The following is a 17,628-nucleotide window of genomic DNA, read 5'->3' on the forward strand; positions in this document are numbered from 1 at the left end:
TTTCCACACATGCTCCAGTGTTGGCTCCAGGCTCGCAGCAGACAGGCTTAAGGGACGCTGCTGAAAATCAGGGAATTCTGCTGAAGATTTATAGAGATGCTGATGTGGAACAGAGGGTAACTGACAGCCAGATTCATTGTTTGTTCACGTGCAGAGTGTTTTGTAATTCTTCACTGAGAAAACAAACATTCCTCTGGTTCTGAGCAGCACCGATAGCTTCCGATACGTCATGTCAGATCCTAAATAGCATGTTATAATTTCATTTGCTCCCGAGCTGTGCTACATTACCCGCCTGCAGCTCTTAGCAGTAACACAGGCAGTACCGAAAAGGGCTTTGTGCGAACAGTAGCAGCAGCAAACAAGCGTAATTTAGGCAATGACAGTTCAGCAGTGCGACAGCCGCCGGTGTCTGACAGAGAATTACAGCAAGGGCAGCTGGGCAGGCCGGCGTGCTGCGGGCAACCCGGTCAGCCACCGCCGCGAGTTGCCGCGGGACGTTATGAAGGGGGGAGACGCGTCAGCAGGGCAGGCTGTGCCGCAAGGACGGGGGCGCTGCTCTCGATAACGGGCCCCGCAGCTCCGGCGCTAACCGCCGCCCGGGCCGGGCCAGCCACCGCGCACCGTCCCCCTCCCCCGTTCCCCCGGCCTCAGCACGGGGCGTTCCGAGGCAGTTCCGCGGGGCACCGCGCGGGGCAACGCGGGGCGGCGCGGCTCTCACCTCCCTTGCAAGGGGTGCGGTGCTGGCTGTGTTGCGCCCGGTAGCCCTCGATCACTTCCCACTCGCCGTTGTCGCGCTTGATGGGGAAGGAGACGCTGAGCACGTGGTTACAGGGCTTGATGATGCGCAGGATGCCGCGGACGCGGTGCCGCCGCTCCTCCATGCTCTCGCGGGTGCGCAGCCCCTCCACCAGCTTATCTTCCACGATGCTGGCGCCGCGGTCGAAGAAGCCCTCCACCATCTTGAAGAAGTTGGGGTCGTCCTCCTTGGTGGCCGCTTCGCAGTAGTGCCGCCGCGGGCAGCGACCCCCACCCCACGCTGCCACCGCACCCCCGGCCGCCGCCGCCGCCGGCCCGCCCGGCTCCGCGCCCGCCAGCACGGCGCTGCCAGCCAGACGGGCGGCCAGCTGCTCCCCCAGGTAGCGGTACATGGCGTCGGCGCTTCCGCTGGACGCGCAGAGACGACGCGAGCCGGTGCTGCTGCGGCCGCCGCTCCACAATAGGCGCGGGGCGCCGCCGCCGCCGCCTTTAAACGGCCTCGAGGTGGGGGGGGGGAAACTTGGGGGGAGTACGGAGAGACAGGAACGCGCCGCTCCTCCGCACTGCGCATGCGCGCAGCGCCACCGCCCCGCCCCGCCCCCGGCGGGACGCGGGGGGAGCGGTGCGCGCCCCCGCGGCCCTTCCTTTCAAAGGCGCCCCCTGCTCGCCTAGGAAGGCGTGTGCGCGTGCGCGGGCTCCGCCTCGCTGCCGGTTTTCTTTCAGGCCCGAGCTCGGCCTCCACCACCAGTAACGGCACCTTTTAGCTCTACTCCTGTGGCGGGTTACTGCGTCCTGGTGGCTGTGAGTAGCGATAGCAGCGAGGCCCCGCGTGTGCGCCGCGCGGGGCTGTGCGGGCAGCGCGGCGTGCCGCTGTGAGCGGAGCTGCGGGCTCAGCGTGTGGGGCCCTGAGCTTTGTCCGTGCCCGTGTGTTTGGAGCACCGGCACTGCTGCTGTCCCGTGTGCTGAATGAGCTGCGCGGCCGCCTCGTGAAAATAAGTAGCTCCCCCCTGTCTCAGTGTTTCAAATAATCTGCGGAGGTGGGAGTCAAAAGGCAGCCGAAAATGATGTTCGCCATCCCGTGTTCCCTAATCATAGGTGTTGAGCAGTCAAAGGTGAGCTGATTAGGGAGGCTTATAAAAAGCCTGTCAGGTGTGGAAGTGGCAGTTGTAATAACCAGAGGTTAACAGCATCTTCTCTTTCACAGCGTGCTATCAGGAGGTTCCTCTTTGAGTAGCTGTGTTAAAAAGAACCAGCTGGTTTCTAAGGTAAGTTTTATTTCATCCTCACATCCAAGAGTTTCATTAACCTTCAGTTTCCTCTTAAATATTAGTCTTACATACATGTGCCTTTCTTCATACATGGAAATACACAGCCACACATATGTAGTGTATTTATGTTTTTACAGTAATACCTCTATGGGTAGAGTATTAATCAGACTTTATAATGGGTTGTTACTAAAAACGTGCAACAAGGGAGATGAACAAGCTGATGTAACTTATCTGAGCTTCTGAAACATCTTTGTGTGCTACTTGATTACTTTCTAGCTATACATGCAATAAAGCGCACTATATTGTGCCTCCATGAGGAAATGCAAATTTTAAGGTGTAATAGTTTCAAAGCAAACAAAATAAAATCTTATGTGTCAAATTTTAAAGCCTGATGGATAAAATCAATTCCGCGTCTCGTATTCAATCCTTTCTGCTTTAACACCAGAATATTATGTGGTTAACTATTTGAAAATCTGCAGCTGACCAAGGTGATCTCTATCCTGTGTCTGGCATCATTAGTAGTTATTTTATAAGTGAAAATAAAAAGCTAAGAGGTCAGTAAGGTTCAGCATAGTGTTTTCTGTCAGTATTATTCAGTTGAACTAAAATGTCCCTAGGATGAACTGCGTTATTTCAAGCTAGAATAGCGACTACTAGTTAGCATCCCAGTTGCCATCCTTGTTGGCTCACCAAAGCAGGTGAGAGAACACAAAACGGAAATGAGGACTCTGTGCAAGACTTAGCAACTTCACTCCTTCTTTTGGCTGAGCCGATTTGAATCCAAAGTAGACCCAGGATTGCCTTCTGTTCTGAGTTTTCAGTATGCGCATTCACTGGGCGATGTTCATTCAGTGAATTTGAGCTGAGAACTAATCCTTTTGTGTGCTAAACTGAGAAACTTTCTGGTAACAGAAATGCAGTTTTTAAATGCTCTGCAGGTAGAGGTGTGTCAGCAAGCTTTGAGTATTTGGCCTTAACGCATGAAGTGTTCGGCATTTCTCATGCTTTTCTTATCAGATAAATTGATTATGCAATAAAATCCAAGTATTGTTTGTTTGTATGTCTAAGAACTCTATTCTAGTGATTCTAGAAATGACTTGTTTTATTAAATTAAGGCTGTAGTCTAGTGGGGTAATTAAGCATTTCTTGAAGTTGAAACGAGGTCTTGTTTCTCATTTAATTTCACGTGTCAGTAATTTTATATCCCTAACTTATTACATCAGAAATCACAGACAATGCTTACTTTTCTTGGGTATGCTATACAGTACTGGTAATGTTGCAATAATACATACACAGGTGGATCTCTCATGAGGAACATAAAACAGTGCCGTACAAAATTGCATTTGGGATACATGCATAAAACCATGGACTGTATTGTGGATACAGTAATGTGTTGAAAACAAATTTATGTTGTTTAAAGTATTCTGGGGTCTTCTGGAAAGGAACTTGAAACTTTATATCTAGTGCCGTTAAGATCACTGGGCGTGGAAACAGTGTGGTGTCTCAGTAAGACTAGATAAGCACAGAACTTGGCACAGTTACTCTGCAAGAGTTGAGGCTGTCATTGTAGCCTGATGGAAAAATGCTCAGTCTCTGAGATGTGTGAATGGCTGAATAATAGCTACTGTAGAACAGGAGGACATGGATCAGGAGTACAAACTGCAGTCATATTCCTTTTGTTTAGAACATTGTGCATGCCTGTAAAATATAGGGTATGCAGTAGGCCATATGTATATGAGGTCTCACAGTAACATTGGAATTACTTGCATATTGTGGCTAAGTATGTTGCTATACTATCAAACAACAATCTAATAATTATTTTGTAGGTCTTAAGGCATTGTCTAGTTTTACAAATTGGGTTTTCTATCTTGATGATGATTTTAAGTTTCATGTTAAAGAAAATGTAGAGTGCATAGATGTCTCTACTTGAGAATCTTGTACCAGCGTCTTCAGAAAAGTTGGGGGCAACTGTTTAAGTGTGTGTTCCTTTTTATGTACGTAGGTTTCTCTGACATTAATGCTTCCTCCTTTTTCCATGGAAACTACAGCAGATTCAAGGAGCGCAATAACACTGATAGACCGAGTTCTCAGCAAAAAACTATTTGTTTTTCATCATTGTCTCCACTGTCAGTTATGCATTTTTGCCAGCCATGAACAAGGGTTTGTATGCCATGCTTGTAAAAAAAAAAAAATAATACATCTGTGTGGTGGTTGTGGAACATAGCTTGTCTTCCACATTGCTGTTCCACTGTTGAAATGTGCCACCCACCACCTCACTGTGCTCACATCCACTGTTTGGGCTCTATAAATGTTCAGCAGGCATTGGTGATTGTCAGCAGGTGCAATTTCTTCTGCATGGAGGAATTCAGTTCTGCCCATTTGCTCCACATACACTTCCATGTCAGATGCCATCTAGTCTGATTGGCCCTCTGCTGCCATCTGTCACATGGCAACAAAACATAAGAAAATATTGATGGAAAGATTCAACCTTGATTGCTGTACCATCAACATCTGCCTCCAATGCTGCAGGTCAATGTAGTAACATAGGAGGTATTACTTTTGGAGCAGCCCTCCTATATAATTTTCATAAGGTATGCCATAGTTTAAATATGTAAGGAAGCTTTACTGATCTAAGCTTAGTTTTCATTCACAATTTGTGAATAAATTGCACTACTTTTAGAGCTAAATCTTTGTATCCTGTTTGTTACTTGTGTCCTTTTTATACAAAGCCAGTACCTGATATAACAGGGGTAAAATGAAAAGTGTGGCACGGTCATCTGGCTTCAAGATCCATTGCTGGAGGGCTGGCTCTGTGAAAAGCCATTAGAGGCAACAAATTAATTAGATAAATCTCAGAAGACTGTGTTTTAATTTGACTTTACCACATAAGCATTCTTATAAAATGATCTCTTGACTAGAAATCTTCAGTCATCTCTTGACAACCAATTAGCGGCTGAAGTTGATGGGAAGATGTTTCATAGGCAGTGTGAAGTACCAATATCTAAACATATCTGCTTAGAATGTGGAATTGTAGGGGTGGGAAGGGGCCTCTAGAGATTGAGTCCACCTTCTCTGCTGAAGCAGATTTCCTACAGTAGGTTGAGCAGGAAGGTGTCCACACTGGTCTTTAATATCTCCAGAGCAGGAGACTCCACCACCTGTCTGGGCAGCCTGTCCCAGTGCTCTGTCACGCTCACTGTAAAGAAGTTCTTCCTCGTGGTTTTGTGGAGCTTCCTGTGTTGCGGTTCGTGCCCATTACCCCTTGTTCTATTGCTGCATACCACTGAAAAGAGTCTGCCCCCATTGGATTGGCTCCCCTCTCAGCATTCTCTTCTCCAGACTATTGAAACACAGATCTCTCAGCCTTTCCTTGTTGTGTGGGAGGTTCTCCAGGCCCCACATCTTCTTTGTGGCCTTCTGCTGGCCACAAAGACTCTCTGCAGAAGTTTTCTGCCTTTTTGAACTGAGGAGCCCAGATTTGGATGTAGTGTTCCATATGTGGCCTCACCAGGGCAGAGCAGAGGGGAAGGATCTCCTCCCTCAACCTACTGGCTGCACTTTTCTTGATGCACCCTAATATACCATTGGTCTTCTTGGCCACAGATGCACTGGCTCAAGGTCAACCTGTTGTGCACCAGGCCAACCCCATCCTTGGATCATTTTTTTCAGAGCTTGTTTCCAGCAGGTCTGCCCTTAACCTGTACTGATGCATGTGATTACTCTTCCTCAGGTGCAGGACCTTAGCCTTGTTCTTACTGAAGTTCATCACGGTCCTCTCTGTCCAACTCACCAGTCTGTCCAGGTCCTGCTGAATGACTGGAGCTACTCCTCACAGCTTTGTATTGTCTGTGAACTTACTCTAGGTTGACTCTGTCCCTTTGTCCAGGTCCCTGATTAAGGTGATGAACAGGACCAAACCCAGTACTAATCCCTGGAGAACACCCTAGTTACAGTGCTCTAACTAGACTCTGTGCTGTTGATCGTGACCTCCTGAATTCTGGCAAAGATTTATTAATCCCTTATCTGTTTGAGGTATCTAAACTAATTCTTCTTAATAGCTTCAGCTGTGTTTAGCTATACCAGTTCTGGAAAACAGGCTGGCAGATTTTTTCATGGGCTTCTTGATACAAAACAACCTGAAGTCAGTGATTCTCTAGGCAAGCTGCAGGAGTTAGGTATATATGTGCTGGAGGTTGGAAATGTGCATTCTGTAATGTGGTTAAGTTGGAGAAGAGGTATGTGGATGACTTAGATAGTAATTGAAAGCTTCCAATACATAATGCTACTAGTGAGATGCTTAGACACCATTGGTCTAATTTTTTTTTTCATGTTTTCATTTATTTTCATGACTACTAACTCGAGCTTTAACCACTAGCATCTTGTTCATGTGTATATATGCTAAGATTTTTTTGTTGCTCTATTGCACTATAGAGAGTGCAACTTTGAATTGTACATGTAGGAGCCTGTCAGATTCAGATTACCATGAAAAATAGAGAGTCTGAAATGAGAGAGTCTTGTTTTCTAAGCTGGAAATATTGCCACAAAAATATGGGCAGCTGAGCAAAATAATAGTTCAATTTATTATTGAAACAATCTGAATGCTTTTCAATTGTCCTGGAAATCTGAAACAAGGTATCATTTATTGTTTCTGGTAATAGAGTTAGTTTTGCAGAATGTGAGATTTTCCTAATTATATCAAGAGAAAAGCAGAAGAAAAGCCCTCAGTAAGGGGAACACATCCTCAGCCAGTTTGTCAGAGCACGTGTCAGAGGGAAGCATTCTGAGCTTTTTAAATGTTAATAATTCTGCTGTGGAAGTCAAAAAATATTGAACTGATTCTGATAACTGCCTCATGAGTAAATATGCTTTTGATTGCTGTGGAAAGTGGCGGTGCTTATGTTTGTCACTTTGAAAGACCTTCTGTCTCCATCTGTTTATATTGTTGCTGTGCGTGATGGCTGCTGCTGCCAACTGCTTACTTCAGCTTTGTGACAGAACAGATATAAAAAGCTCTTCAAGTACACAGGAGATAAAGTCCTCGTCACTTGTTTAGACAGTCCATAGATATGCAAAAATTTTTGGTGTCATTTTTTGGTACTGTGTTACTCTCAAGTTGTTACTTACTAGTAGGTGTTTCCAGGTAATATGGTGGAAATATAAACATTCTTTTTATAAAGCTTATTTTCTGTAAATTCATTTCAGGTCTTCAGATTTGTAGGACAAAACAGGTTTCATATTTGAACTGAAGCATGCTGGGGTTGACAACAAATTAATCTATTTTCAGTGACCTTCCAGTCAACGTGGCATTCATTAAGCAATAGAGGCTTTTGCAGGTCAATTTAAAGACTTCTCTCCCTTCCTGTACTAGTAGGAGTCTGTGAAAGCAGCTGTTTTGACTCTGTGGAGTAATAGCTGGATTTCACTTGGTTCATTCTCGCATCCACTTGAAAAACAGAAGGGGAGATAATACAGTTACCAAACAATATATTTGAGCTTCTCACCCAACTGTCAGATGTGTTTGAAAAAGCTGGCAGTGGGAGAGCTGGCAGGCATGCACGCATAAAAACATTCACAGATACACTGTGAGCTTGCAAGCTTCTCTGCCCTGAAGAGTGGTAGAAAGAAAAGTACTTGAGTCAATTTGCTTACCAGGAGTTATTTCTTTAGAGCAGTGTTGGTTTTTTTAGTCAGCATAACATAATAGAAAGTGTGGCTTGACAGGGCAAATAAATAATTGTTTGAGTAGCATTTACAATATTTCTTTTTCTGCATCTCTTGATGGTCTTGGGTGTCTGGCTGAAAATTGTACCTGAGATTCTAACAGCCTGGAATCCCAGCATCAGAGATTGCAAACCAGCTTTTTCTTGCTTTTAATACTGAATTGGTAATCAGAAATTCTTGTTGATATAAACCAAGAGTCTTTTTGTTTTAAGGATAAACAGTAAAACTATTATGAACTAGAGAATACTAGTCTCCTGTAGTGCTTCTGTTCGTATTACTTTGAACAAAGTCAGCTTTATCCTTTTGTTTAGGAAGTCACTGGTTATTGAATCTGTTGTTAGAATGTTTTAATGCTTAATTCAAGGGAGATTTATAGCACTAGTGTCCTTTGTGGAAGATGATAGTGGCTGAAGTGCAGAGTGAAACAATTAGTTTGTTAATGCATTTGATGTTGGTATTGTTCATCAGAGTAGCCTGAAGGAATGCTAGATGGTATTTTTCGATACATTACGGATTTTCCAGAACATTTCACTGGCTATGCTCAATGTTATAAGTGCGTGTGATGTCTTGCCTTAGTTATCTTTCACAGACCTCAGCACTGTTCATGGTAGCCTTGGGATCTAGAGATCTAAAACAGGAAGTGAACTTGATCTAACTCATCCAAATGGAACCACAGAATGCGATGATTTTGTTTTAGTTAGTGTCCCTCACTCTGAGTGAACTTCTTTGTCTTTAAATAATTTATTTCAAAAAACAAGCTAGTTATTCCGAGTACTTTTAGTCTGTCTTTTAGTTAAATGAACTGGTTTTTGAGTCATGTCCTTCTGTGGAAATACTGGAGCTCCTTTTCTCTGATCATTTTCTTGATTATTCTTTGTTATCTAAGATTGTCAGTGTTGGCAAGATAATGCCTTACTATCTGTTTTATTTTATCACCTCTGATTTTATTTTTCTTTACTGTGGAAGTCTAAGTTGAAGATAAGCTCTGCATCATTGTTGGTAGCTGATTTTCCTTAATTTAAGGAGTATTTTATTGTTGTCATCTGACTGTCAGTTTAAAAACATCAAGGACTGGCAAAAACACTTACTTTGAAGTTTTTTGTTTGTTTTTTTTTTTTTTTGCTGCCTTATCAGTTTTGTAGATAAAGTGGGGTTTGTCTTCAGTGAAGATCTAACTGCCAGTCCAAATAATACACAATTATTGTTAGTGATGTCAGCTTTCTTGAACATGAGTACATGCTCTGTGTTCACTAAGTTAGTAGGGCATATTGGTATTGTGGTAGTTGTGTAAATACAAATGTAATATTGGGCTGTATAACAACATTGTGCTATATAAGCAGAAATAGTTTCTTCCTCTGTCTGTTGTATGCCTTGTGAAGGTAGGAGATTAGAGGCAAGGGAAAAGCCAGGCTCCCTTGCTGTTTCTGTTCCTTTGGTATACTTTATGCCTCACTGGTGAACCCATAATTGTAATGCAAGCCTATTAGTGTTATTGAGTTCTAGTTTAATTCATTCTTTGTTACAGGACTAACTCAGTGAAGGCTATTTCAAGTCAAGGAAATTAATGGGCCTGTTAACTTAAGGAAATATGTATTTGGCCAAGTGTTGTACTCTTATCACCTTTTTTTTCTCCCAGAGCATGCAGGTCTTAGTCATATCAGAACACAGTGCACTGCCTCAGCACTCAAATCTCAAAGGAGTTCTTAACATTTTGAAAACCAAGACATGCTTGTGTGGATTGGTCCTTCACAATATATAAAGTAGGAGAGAACCTGCTTCAAATAGTATGAGTTTCAAGAATAGAACAAAACAAAACAAAAAATCTAAATCAGGCACGCTAATAACAACTTTAAATTATTTGATTATTTTATACTTGCACCTGAAAACTTAGTGAAAATATGAAAGCATTAGACTGAAGGCAGTAACTCGTACTGCAGGCAGAGAGGAAATTAGATATAGAAATGGACTAACCATTTTAAAACGTCAACAGGTAAACTGTAACATTGAGTTGGAAAGGTTAGGTTTGTGATGGTTATCTAAAGGGCAAAGGAGTAGCACTGAGCAGTGGTAGTGCAGTATTTAAAGTACAAGCATGAAAACTTGTAAGTTCTCTGCTAGCTTCACCATACTGTGTGGGCTGAAGCAAATTACTTTCCTATCTTCAGTTCTCACAAGAAAAAGAGGTAGTTGGGTCGTCCCTATTTCAAGATATGCGGATGACAAATACATTAAGTATCATTTAGAATGTGAGCTCGTTTTGCAAACTTCGGATTAGTAATAGGTGTAGGACAGAAGTTATGAGCAACTGCAGTATTTATCCTCTGAGAAATGGGGAACCTATGGAATTTGCTTTTATAGCTAGCTAATACAAATTTTCTGTCATATGTAGGTTTTCTCAAGGCATAAAGTCTTTGATTCTATTATGCGATAAATAATATTTCTTGATATCAGAGCACAATAAATTTTCTCAGATATTTTCCTTGCTTGGAACAGAATTGGTGAGCTGTAATGAATCTGGAGTTCACGTATGTTTTTATAAGAATTGATGAAAAAATGAGCTTATGTAAAATTTCCAGCTTCTATTGGATTGAAAGAGTACTAGGGAAATGAGCAAAGCTTTCCCTGTGGGAACAGCACATGCTCTCTGTAGCTGCCTCTGTACATTATTTTGGTGCATTTGTTTGAATGAGAGTGGTTGTCGAATAGAAAGTAGGTTTTTCTAACAGATTTCAGTTATTTGTTTAGCATGTCTGAAATATTTTTTTCAGGAAGTCTTTATCTACCACTTCAGAGGATGGCGGGTGGAGTAGGTAATATAACTTGATCTTTGGCTATATTTTGTTATAAAGTTTACTTGCTAATGTGCTGAGTGAGGTGAAACTACTCAAAGGAAATAGATATTGGAATTGGCATGAATTGCTTGGGAATATGCCAGTGTAGATATGATTGTGACTTTGAGTGTGCTGAGAAGTCCTGTTAGATCAGTTGAAAACAGCATCATTTCTTGGGCTACATTAGTACGCTTTTTCTGTTTTGTTTTGCCATCCAAAGTAGATCATTAGAGGATATAAACTCTGGAGACATAGAGACCAAAGTGACTTTCCCTGTCAGATCATTAACTGCCAATCCTAAATTGACCCTGTTGCAGTAACATGGTGTAGTTTAGTTATTCCCTTATCTTCCGGTGTACAGCAAGGTGACCTCAGTAGACAGAGCTTTGACTTGTCAGCCACGAGGTCTTTTCCTTTCTAGAGTAGGATCAAATCTTTTATTTCATCAATGTTTGTTAAGCATTATTAATCTGGAAGATCAGTGGCAGGCTTTCCACCAATAGTACTGCGGTTGGCATCTAGCTCTTGACCTATGAATTCAGTATTTCCTTCCAAAGATACTGGAATTGGACCAGTCTTAAATTACAGTGAGTACTGTTACTAGTACAGAGTGTGGTGGCAAATTTGTTGTGGAGCCTGGATCTAGATTGGCAATCTAATGGAATATGGAAAACCTATTATAACCTTCTAACAGGAACAGCTTTGGTCCCCCTTAAAACTGCTTTGCTTCATCTAAGGTTAGCAGCTGAATAGGTGATTTACAGTCCCTTCAAGCCTCTTAAGATTTTTTCACCTCTTTGCAGAATACTAACATCTCAGTGAGATTGGTTTCTGAAATTTATGTTTGAATCAAGACCTTTCTTTCATAAAGCTGTCTTAAGTAAGGCTGTGACTATGGGAAGAAATACTAACTTGGTGTAACACCACTCTTTGATACAGCAATACACATGCCTTTGCGTTTCTTATCAGTGCAGGATGCTGCTGAAGGATGTTTTCTGTTTTTACTTGCCAACTCAGGCTGTTCAAGATGTCTCCTAAACAATGTGCCATTTGAGGGATACTTGGAAAGTAGTATTTGGGCGTTGAATGGCTTCCAGGGTCAGAACCTCAGACATGAAATGTACCTGGATTAAGGTAAATTGAAGAAAGGCTGAGTGAACTGGGTGTGTTCAGCCTTGAGAAAAGAAGACTGAGAGGGGACCTGATCCAGGTCTATAAATATCTAAGGTGTGGGGGGCAGAATGGTGAGGCCAGTCTCTTTTCAGTGGTGAATGGAGACAGGACAAGGGGAAACGGCCGGAAACTGTGCGCAAGAACTTCTTTACAGTGAGGTGACGGAGCACTGGAACAGGCTGCCCAGGGAGGTGGTGGAGTCTCCTTCTCTGGAGATGTTCAAGAGCTGCCTGGATGCCGACCTGTGCGACCTGCTGTAGGGAACCTGCTTTGGCAGGGGGGTTGGACTCGATGATCTCTGGAGGTCCCTTCCAACCCCTACAATTCTGTGATTCTGTAAACACTTCTTTAAAACATTTGATTTCCCAAGTTAAAGGGGTAGATGTAAGTAAAAGGGTCTGCCAGGTTGTTCCCATTTGGGATTAGAATTTTAGTTTCCTTTACAGCTGGAAGAATGGAATGTGGGTTTTACAGGTTGAGGAAAAAAAATCAAGTGATGTCAGTGTACAGAAATCAAATGCATAATCAGATTTCGAGGTTCTTAACTCTTTCAGTGTTATGCTGATACCTTTTTTCTCTCACATTTTTACAGCTTTTAACCAGCATTACAGCTTAAGATGGCAGTGCTTTGGATGCTTTACTCTTCATTCCCTATCAAACCAAATATTTGCTCATTCTTCATGGGGATTAAATGCTTGGTCCCATGTTTTATTGCGAGTTGTTTGGTTTTTGTTTTTTACAGTGATCCAGATGTTCAGTTTTCTGCATGATTTTTCTGTTGGCAGCCACAGCTTATAATACTTTGTACCTTATGTTGTGATGTTATAGGAGTTCTTGACAGAAGCTTCAAACATCAATGAACATTTGCTCATTTGTTACTGAATATCTTATCTGTTGAACATTAATCTTTGTTTTGGGAAAGATATATTTTCAGTTACTTCTGATATCTATACCATAAACTGCATCTCTACTTGCTTTTCAGGTTTGTGCTGATACTTCAGCTGTTTGTCTTTAATTCTTAGATATCTTTTCTGTTCCAGTGTTTCAAAATGATTGTGTTGAATGATGTGTGGTTATATTTCATTTCATGTTAAGTTGTTAAGAGCTCATGTCTCCTGATTTGCATGGTATATTGGTTTTACCAGCAAGATAAGTCTCTCCGTATAGAATTAGAAACATCAGTGTAGGATTTGCAGTGACATGTCAAGTAACTCAGAATATCAGCAGAGATAAGAATTCAACAAGCAGTACATTTTGTTCTTTGATCAGTTGTAAAGGTTGCAAGTATCTGGAAAAAGATAGTAGGTGGTATGTTTAATGTAATAGTTTTTTGTTTTTCTGCTTTATCTGCTATCTTCTTAAGAGCTCACAAATGGATTTTAATTGTGAATTTCTTGGGAAAGACAAAAACAATGTGTATTTACTCATTAATTGTTCTGTACTCAAGACAATAGCTGATTATACGCTACATCCTTCAGGCATTTTGAGTTTCTTCATGTTTTGTTTTTCTACTGGTCTTGTCAATTTTTGGTACTAAGACTGATCATCTTCTGTTATGCAGAGCACCATCTTCTCTCACTGAAGATTATTCCTCCTTAAATTGGGTTGCTAGCATGAGTGAATGTGATGAGCATGCAGTTATGTGGCTCAGTTTTATCCCAAGCTGTTTGAGGGAAGAACTGGGGGTGTCTAGAATATTCCCAAGGATGAAAAAAATGTAAGTGAAATAAATGGTTTTAAAGACTGTTCAGATAAGCTACTTGTAATGCAGCAGGTGGATGAAGCTGTTCTCACCCTTAATGTAATACAGCTCAATAATGAGGACTGTGTAGTACTGTAAGTAATAGTTTTATGTTAGAAAGTTATTGAATTAAAGGCAATGGAGTGCCCAACAATAGAGTAATACTGTTTTGGTACAAAGAGTAATTGAGTATTGCCTCTAACACTAATACAGCGAGGAGAAGATATATCTTTACTGAGAATAATAAAGATACAAGAAGGCTTTAATCAGTAGTTACGCTGTTGAGGACTTAACACAGTAGAGGAAGATAAAAGATGATTTCTAACACCTCATCTTGAGGTTTTTGATTTTGTCAGAGGTAGGTTTGGATTGCTGGATTACTGTGGGAACAGATGTTTGTATAGGCTATATATACCAATGCTTCAAGCATTTTGTGCACGGTGATAGATGGATTTTCTCCAGTGTTGACATCTTCTAGCAAATTTATGGACATAACTTTTTATTGAGTAGAATAAAAATTGTGATTTACAACTTCTAAGTTGTACAAATTACTTCTAGTTACTAGGGGGAGGGTGGCTGGGGAGCAAGAACTTTACCTACCTTTGAAATGGGGGAAATTTATGTCTAAAAGGCACCTTTGGTTCAGTCAGCTGTGTTGATAGTTACTCAGTGTCACCTGTTCTCTGTTAAAGCTTAACTAGTTTGCTAAACTAATATCTATCTAAACCATTGAAATGGAAAGGCTTATCTGTTAAAAAGCTAATGGCAATTAATTTCATTTATGAATCATTTCTTAATTTCTTGATAGGCAAATACTTAAAAAACAAAACAAAACAAAAAAAAACCTTCTAAACTTTTTGAGTCTTGAATTTTTAAAGCAGTTTAATTTAAAATACTCTGAAATTTTATCTTCCTGCTTTTGTTTTGTTTTGTTTTTCCCTGCAGCACTGTAGTAAATTAACAACTTTACTCCTTATCCATAATGCTGGTGGAACTGTTTGCTTGGTTCATGGGGTCCTATAAAGAAAGGGCAGGTACATTGGTTCTGTAGCCACAATAAGAAACAAGGATGTGCAGTGAACCATCTGTGATCTCTGTAGTGCCATTCATTGTTGTATAGAACCAGATTGGCCCTACTCTGAAGGTTATAGCTGCTAAAGGTAGCTTTATCTCTGAAATGAGTCTTGCTGTCTTTTAAGATCATATCTTTCAGTTGCTAAGGCTGAAATGTATTTGTTTGGAGTCAGAGGGAAGGAGAGAGTCCAAATTAGCCTCAAATTTTCTCTGTATCTTCAAGAACAAAAGCTGACTTGTATCCTAATTGCTGTATTGTATCACTATTGCTGTATCACTCCCATGTAATTAAAAATCTGACTTGTTTAAAGTGCAGCACTCACATCAGAAGCATGTTGTATGCTTTTGAGGTCTTAGATCTATGGAGAAACTGTATAAAGCCTCCTTTCCTTTCTTCCTGAGCTATGAAAGTATCACAAGAGATCTTCTGTTTAATACATAAAATCATAAGTTACGTTGTACCACACAAAAGTAAATTAATAACCTTACATGAAGGATGTAATTGCATACAGAATACATAGTTAAAATGTTCAGAACGTGGCTGTACCAATGGTGCCTGGTACCATATTCTCAGTCTGGCCAAAAAATATACTAGTTCCTGTTTATAGAAAGGTTGCTTGTTCTTATGGAGGGGTCTTGCATACAGAGTGAGGAAGAGAACAAACTAGTAAGTTGTTGGTGTACAGAGTTCTTGTGGGCATGTATGTTATCTGGTTCCTACTAGAACTGTTCAAGTAGTTTCTAGTTTTACACAGTCTTTGAGCACAGCTTGATCCTAGTGATTGCTATTATGACTCCTTTGGGTGAGTGGGTGGCCTTTTGAGTTAACAAGCATGTAGCTTGAGTTGCTTAATGATTCTGACAGGTTAAAAATATACCACTTGACTTCAGAATGCAACAGGAAGTGTGACTTTTTGTTAAACTCTAGTGCTAACGTATCCAGTTGTGAAGAGTGAAAGGTATTTTAGTAACTCTTACAGACAACTGATTTGCATAAGGCTTTGTTCATTTTAGGAAAGGTAGGTTTTCAACACCCTGTCTCCCACAGTGCAAAGGCACAAGCACGGCAGTCTTACCTACAGCTCTTGTCTGAAACATTGATCTCCAGTTTTTATAGTCTTCTCCTTTTTTGAGTCAATGTTTTGTAAAGAAAAAATATTGTTATTTTTTTGCCTGCTGTAGGGTGGGAGCAACATACAAAATGGGTGAGTAACCTCTATTTTTTGACTCACTGTGGTGAGTGCAGTTGTGAGAGCAGCCTTTGATTATGGCTATTTGTATGCTACAACCAGTTAATCCAAGTGCTGCATACAGGCTGTGGAAGATGGATATTAGAAACTTCCATGAAACATGAAATACCAGCTTACATGTTTTGAACCTAAGTGGAATCTTGGTTTCTTTGGGAAATGCATTAGATGTCATAGAATTGCTTGGCTTGGAGGGGACCTTAAAATACTGTAGTTCCAGTCCCCTACAATGGACAGGGTTGTCACCATGTAGATCAAATGGCTCAAAGCTCTGTTCAGTCTGACCCTGAATATCTCCAGGGATGGGACATCAGCAACCTCTCTGAGCAGCCTGTTCAAGTGCCTCACCACCCTCTGAGTGAGGAATTTCCTCCTAACATCTAACCTAACCCTCCCCTCTTTTAGTGTAAAACCATTCCCTCTTATCCAGTCGCTATCAGACTGTGTAAAAAGTCAATCTCCATCTTTTTTTATAAACTCCCTTTAAATTTGGAAGTTTATATGGGAAGATGTACTTGATTCATGTTGTCTGTAGCACAGTATAATAGCACTGGTGTTTGTATTGTTAAATTGAAAGGCATTTACTGTCTTAAAAATAGATTTAAAAAAACCTTACTAAAACAAAGGTCAGTGAGTTGTTACTCAGTTTGGAAACAAATTGTTCTCTTGATTAAATAATTTGGCCTTTTTAAAATAACCAGACTTTTACAATAAGAAAATAAAAATCTGATGCAAGCCTTGTATGTTTTCTTTTTCACCATAATGCTAATAAATATACAGGCAGTTAATCTGATGTAAAGGGCTGCTAGATCTTGTTTCTTTGACAATGACGAACTGCCTCATTTTCATCTTATGTCCTGTATTTATGTATCAACTTCAGTTTATCAGAAGATTTAAATTGTGGAATAGGTTTTTACTGGTAGTTATGCTTGTGGATAATTTTCTACAGACTTGACCTTTTATTTTTTCCTGGGAGGAAAAAAAAAAATCACCACCTCCCCCTCCCCCCAACATTTTAATTCTAAATTGTGAAGTTTTGGACTATACTGCAGTATCTGGAGGAGTGTCTTTCCTTGGCAGAAAGTATAGTAGCTCAATTTTCTGAAATAGTTCTCAAAGTGAAGGGTTTATAGAATGCATGTTCTTTAAAACACGCACATTGCTTCTGTGTATCTTTGACCTTTTACCTTTATCTTTCCTTCCTACTCATAAGGTCACTGTTCTAAAGAACTTTTAACTACTTTTGTTTGTAACAGACACTGTTCATCTCTAATTATGTGATTTTAGTGTATTGCAAAACAAAAATCAATAAGTAATGTTTGTTGCTTAAAAGACAAGATCTTGCAAAGCAGGAAGTTGATGAATATGATCAAAAAGCATAGTCCCTTTACTCCAGTTCTCAGGCGAGAAGGGTTATCTCAGTGACTGAACTGGAAATGTGTAATGCTTAAGTTGTCAGATTTTTTTGCATACTTTGGTTTCAAAAAAATTTTTACATTCATATCTAATGCAGCTGTTGAATAAATACCTATATACAGTCCAAACACTTAGAGAAAACATCTTCATTGCAGTGTAAGAGAAATATTTTTGATTGGAGCTGTTTTCTTTTCTTGGCCAAGTTGCACAGACATGTTGTATGTTCATATCTTTGTCCCAGTGTTGTTCAGAATGTAAAAATGTGTGAAACTGTCACTACACTGCATGCAGTTGGCTCAGGCTTCTGAGGTTATCACAGGTCTGTTGCCTGTGATATAGTTAGCATTCTGCATCCATTTTTCCTTTGACTGGTGTATATCTTTGGACATTTTCTACTTAAC

General features: G+C 40.7%; 2 protein-coding genes across 14 annotated transcripts in view; one reads left to right on the top strand and one right to left on the bottom strand.

Moving 5' to 3' along the window:
* Positions 1-1,383, bottom strand: part of GLUD1 (glutamate dehydrogenase 1) — a 30,598-nt gene extending 29,215 nt beyond the window's left edge. The window contains exon 1 of the mRNA XM_052678172.1: positions 719-1,383. Within this exon, the coding sequence (XP_052534132.1) occupies positions 719-1,148 (430 nt within the window). The 5' untranslated portion in view covers positions 1,149-1,383. The remainder of the gene's footprint in view (positions 1-718) is intronic.
* Positions 1,384-1,429: 46 nt separating this feature from the next.
* SHLD2 (shieldin complex subunit 2) overlaps positions 1,430-17,628 on the top strand; it is a 36,975-nt gene continuing 20,776 nt past the window's right edge. For 6 of the 13 annotated variants that reach the window (XR_008205359.1, XM_052678159.1, XM_052678156.1 and 3 more), the window contains exons 1-2: positions 1,430-1,868; positions 1,961-2,021. Coding sequence is in view for 2 of the 13 variants with exons in the window: in XM_052678167.1 (XP_052534127.1) it covers positions 15,766-15,769 (4 nt within the window). In the remaining 11 variants the exon portion in view is untranslated. Of the gene's footprint in view, positions 1,869-1,960; positions 2,022-15,464; positions 15,770-17,628 lie in introns of those variants that run through there. The other 7 variants (XM_052678168.1, XM_052678169.1, XM_052678171.1 and 4 more) reach the window with 5 other exon arrangements.

Source organism: Tympanuchus pallidicinctus, unplaced genomic scaffold, assembly GCF_026119805.1.
Source record: "Tympanuchus pallidicinctus isolate F22 unplaced genomic scaffold, pur_lepc_1.0 scaffold16, whole genome shotgun sequence".
NCBI classification, from domain to species: domain Eukaryota; kingdom Metazoa; phylum Chordata; class Aves; order Galliformes; family Phasianidae; genus Tympanuchus; species Tympanuchus pallidicinctus.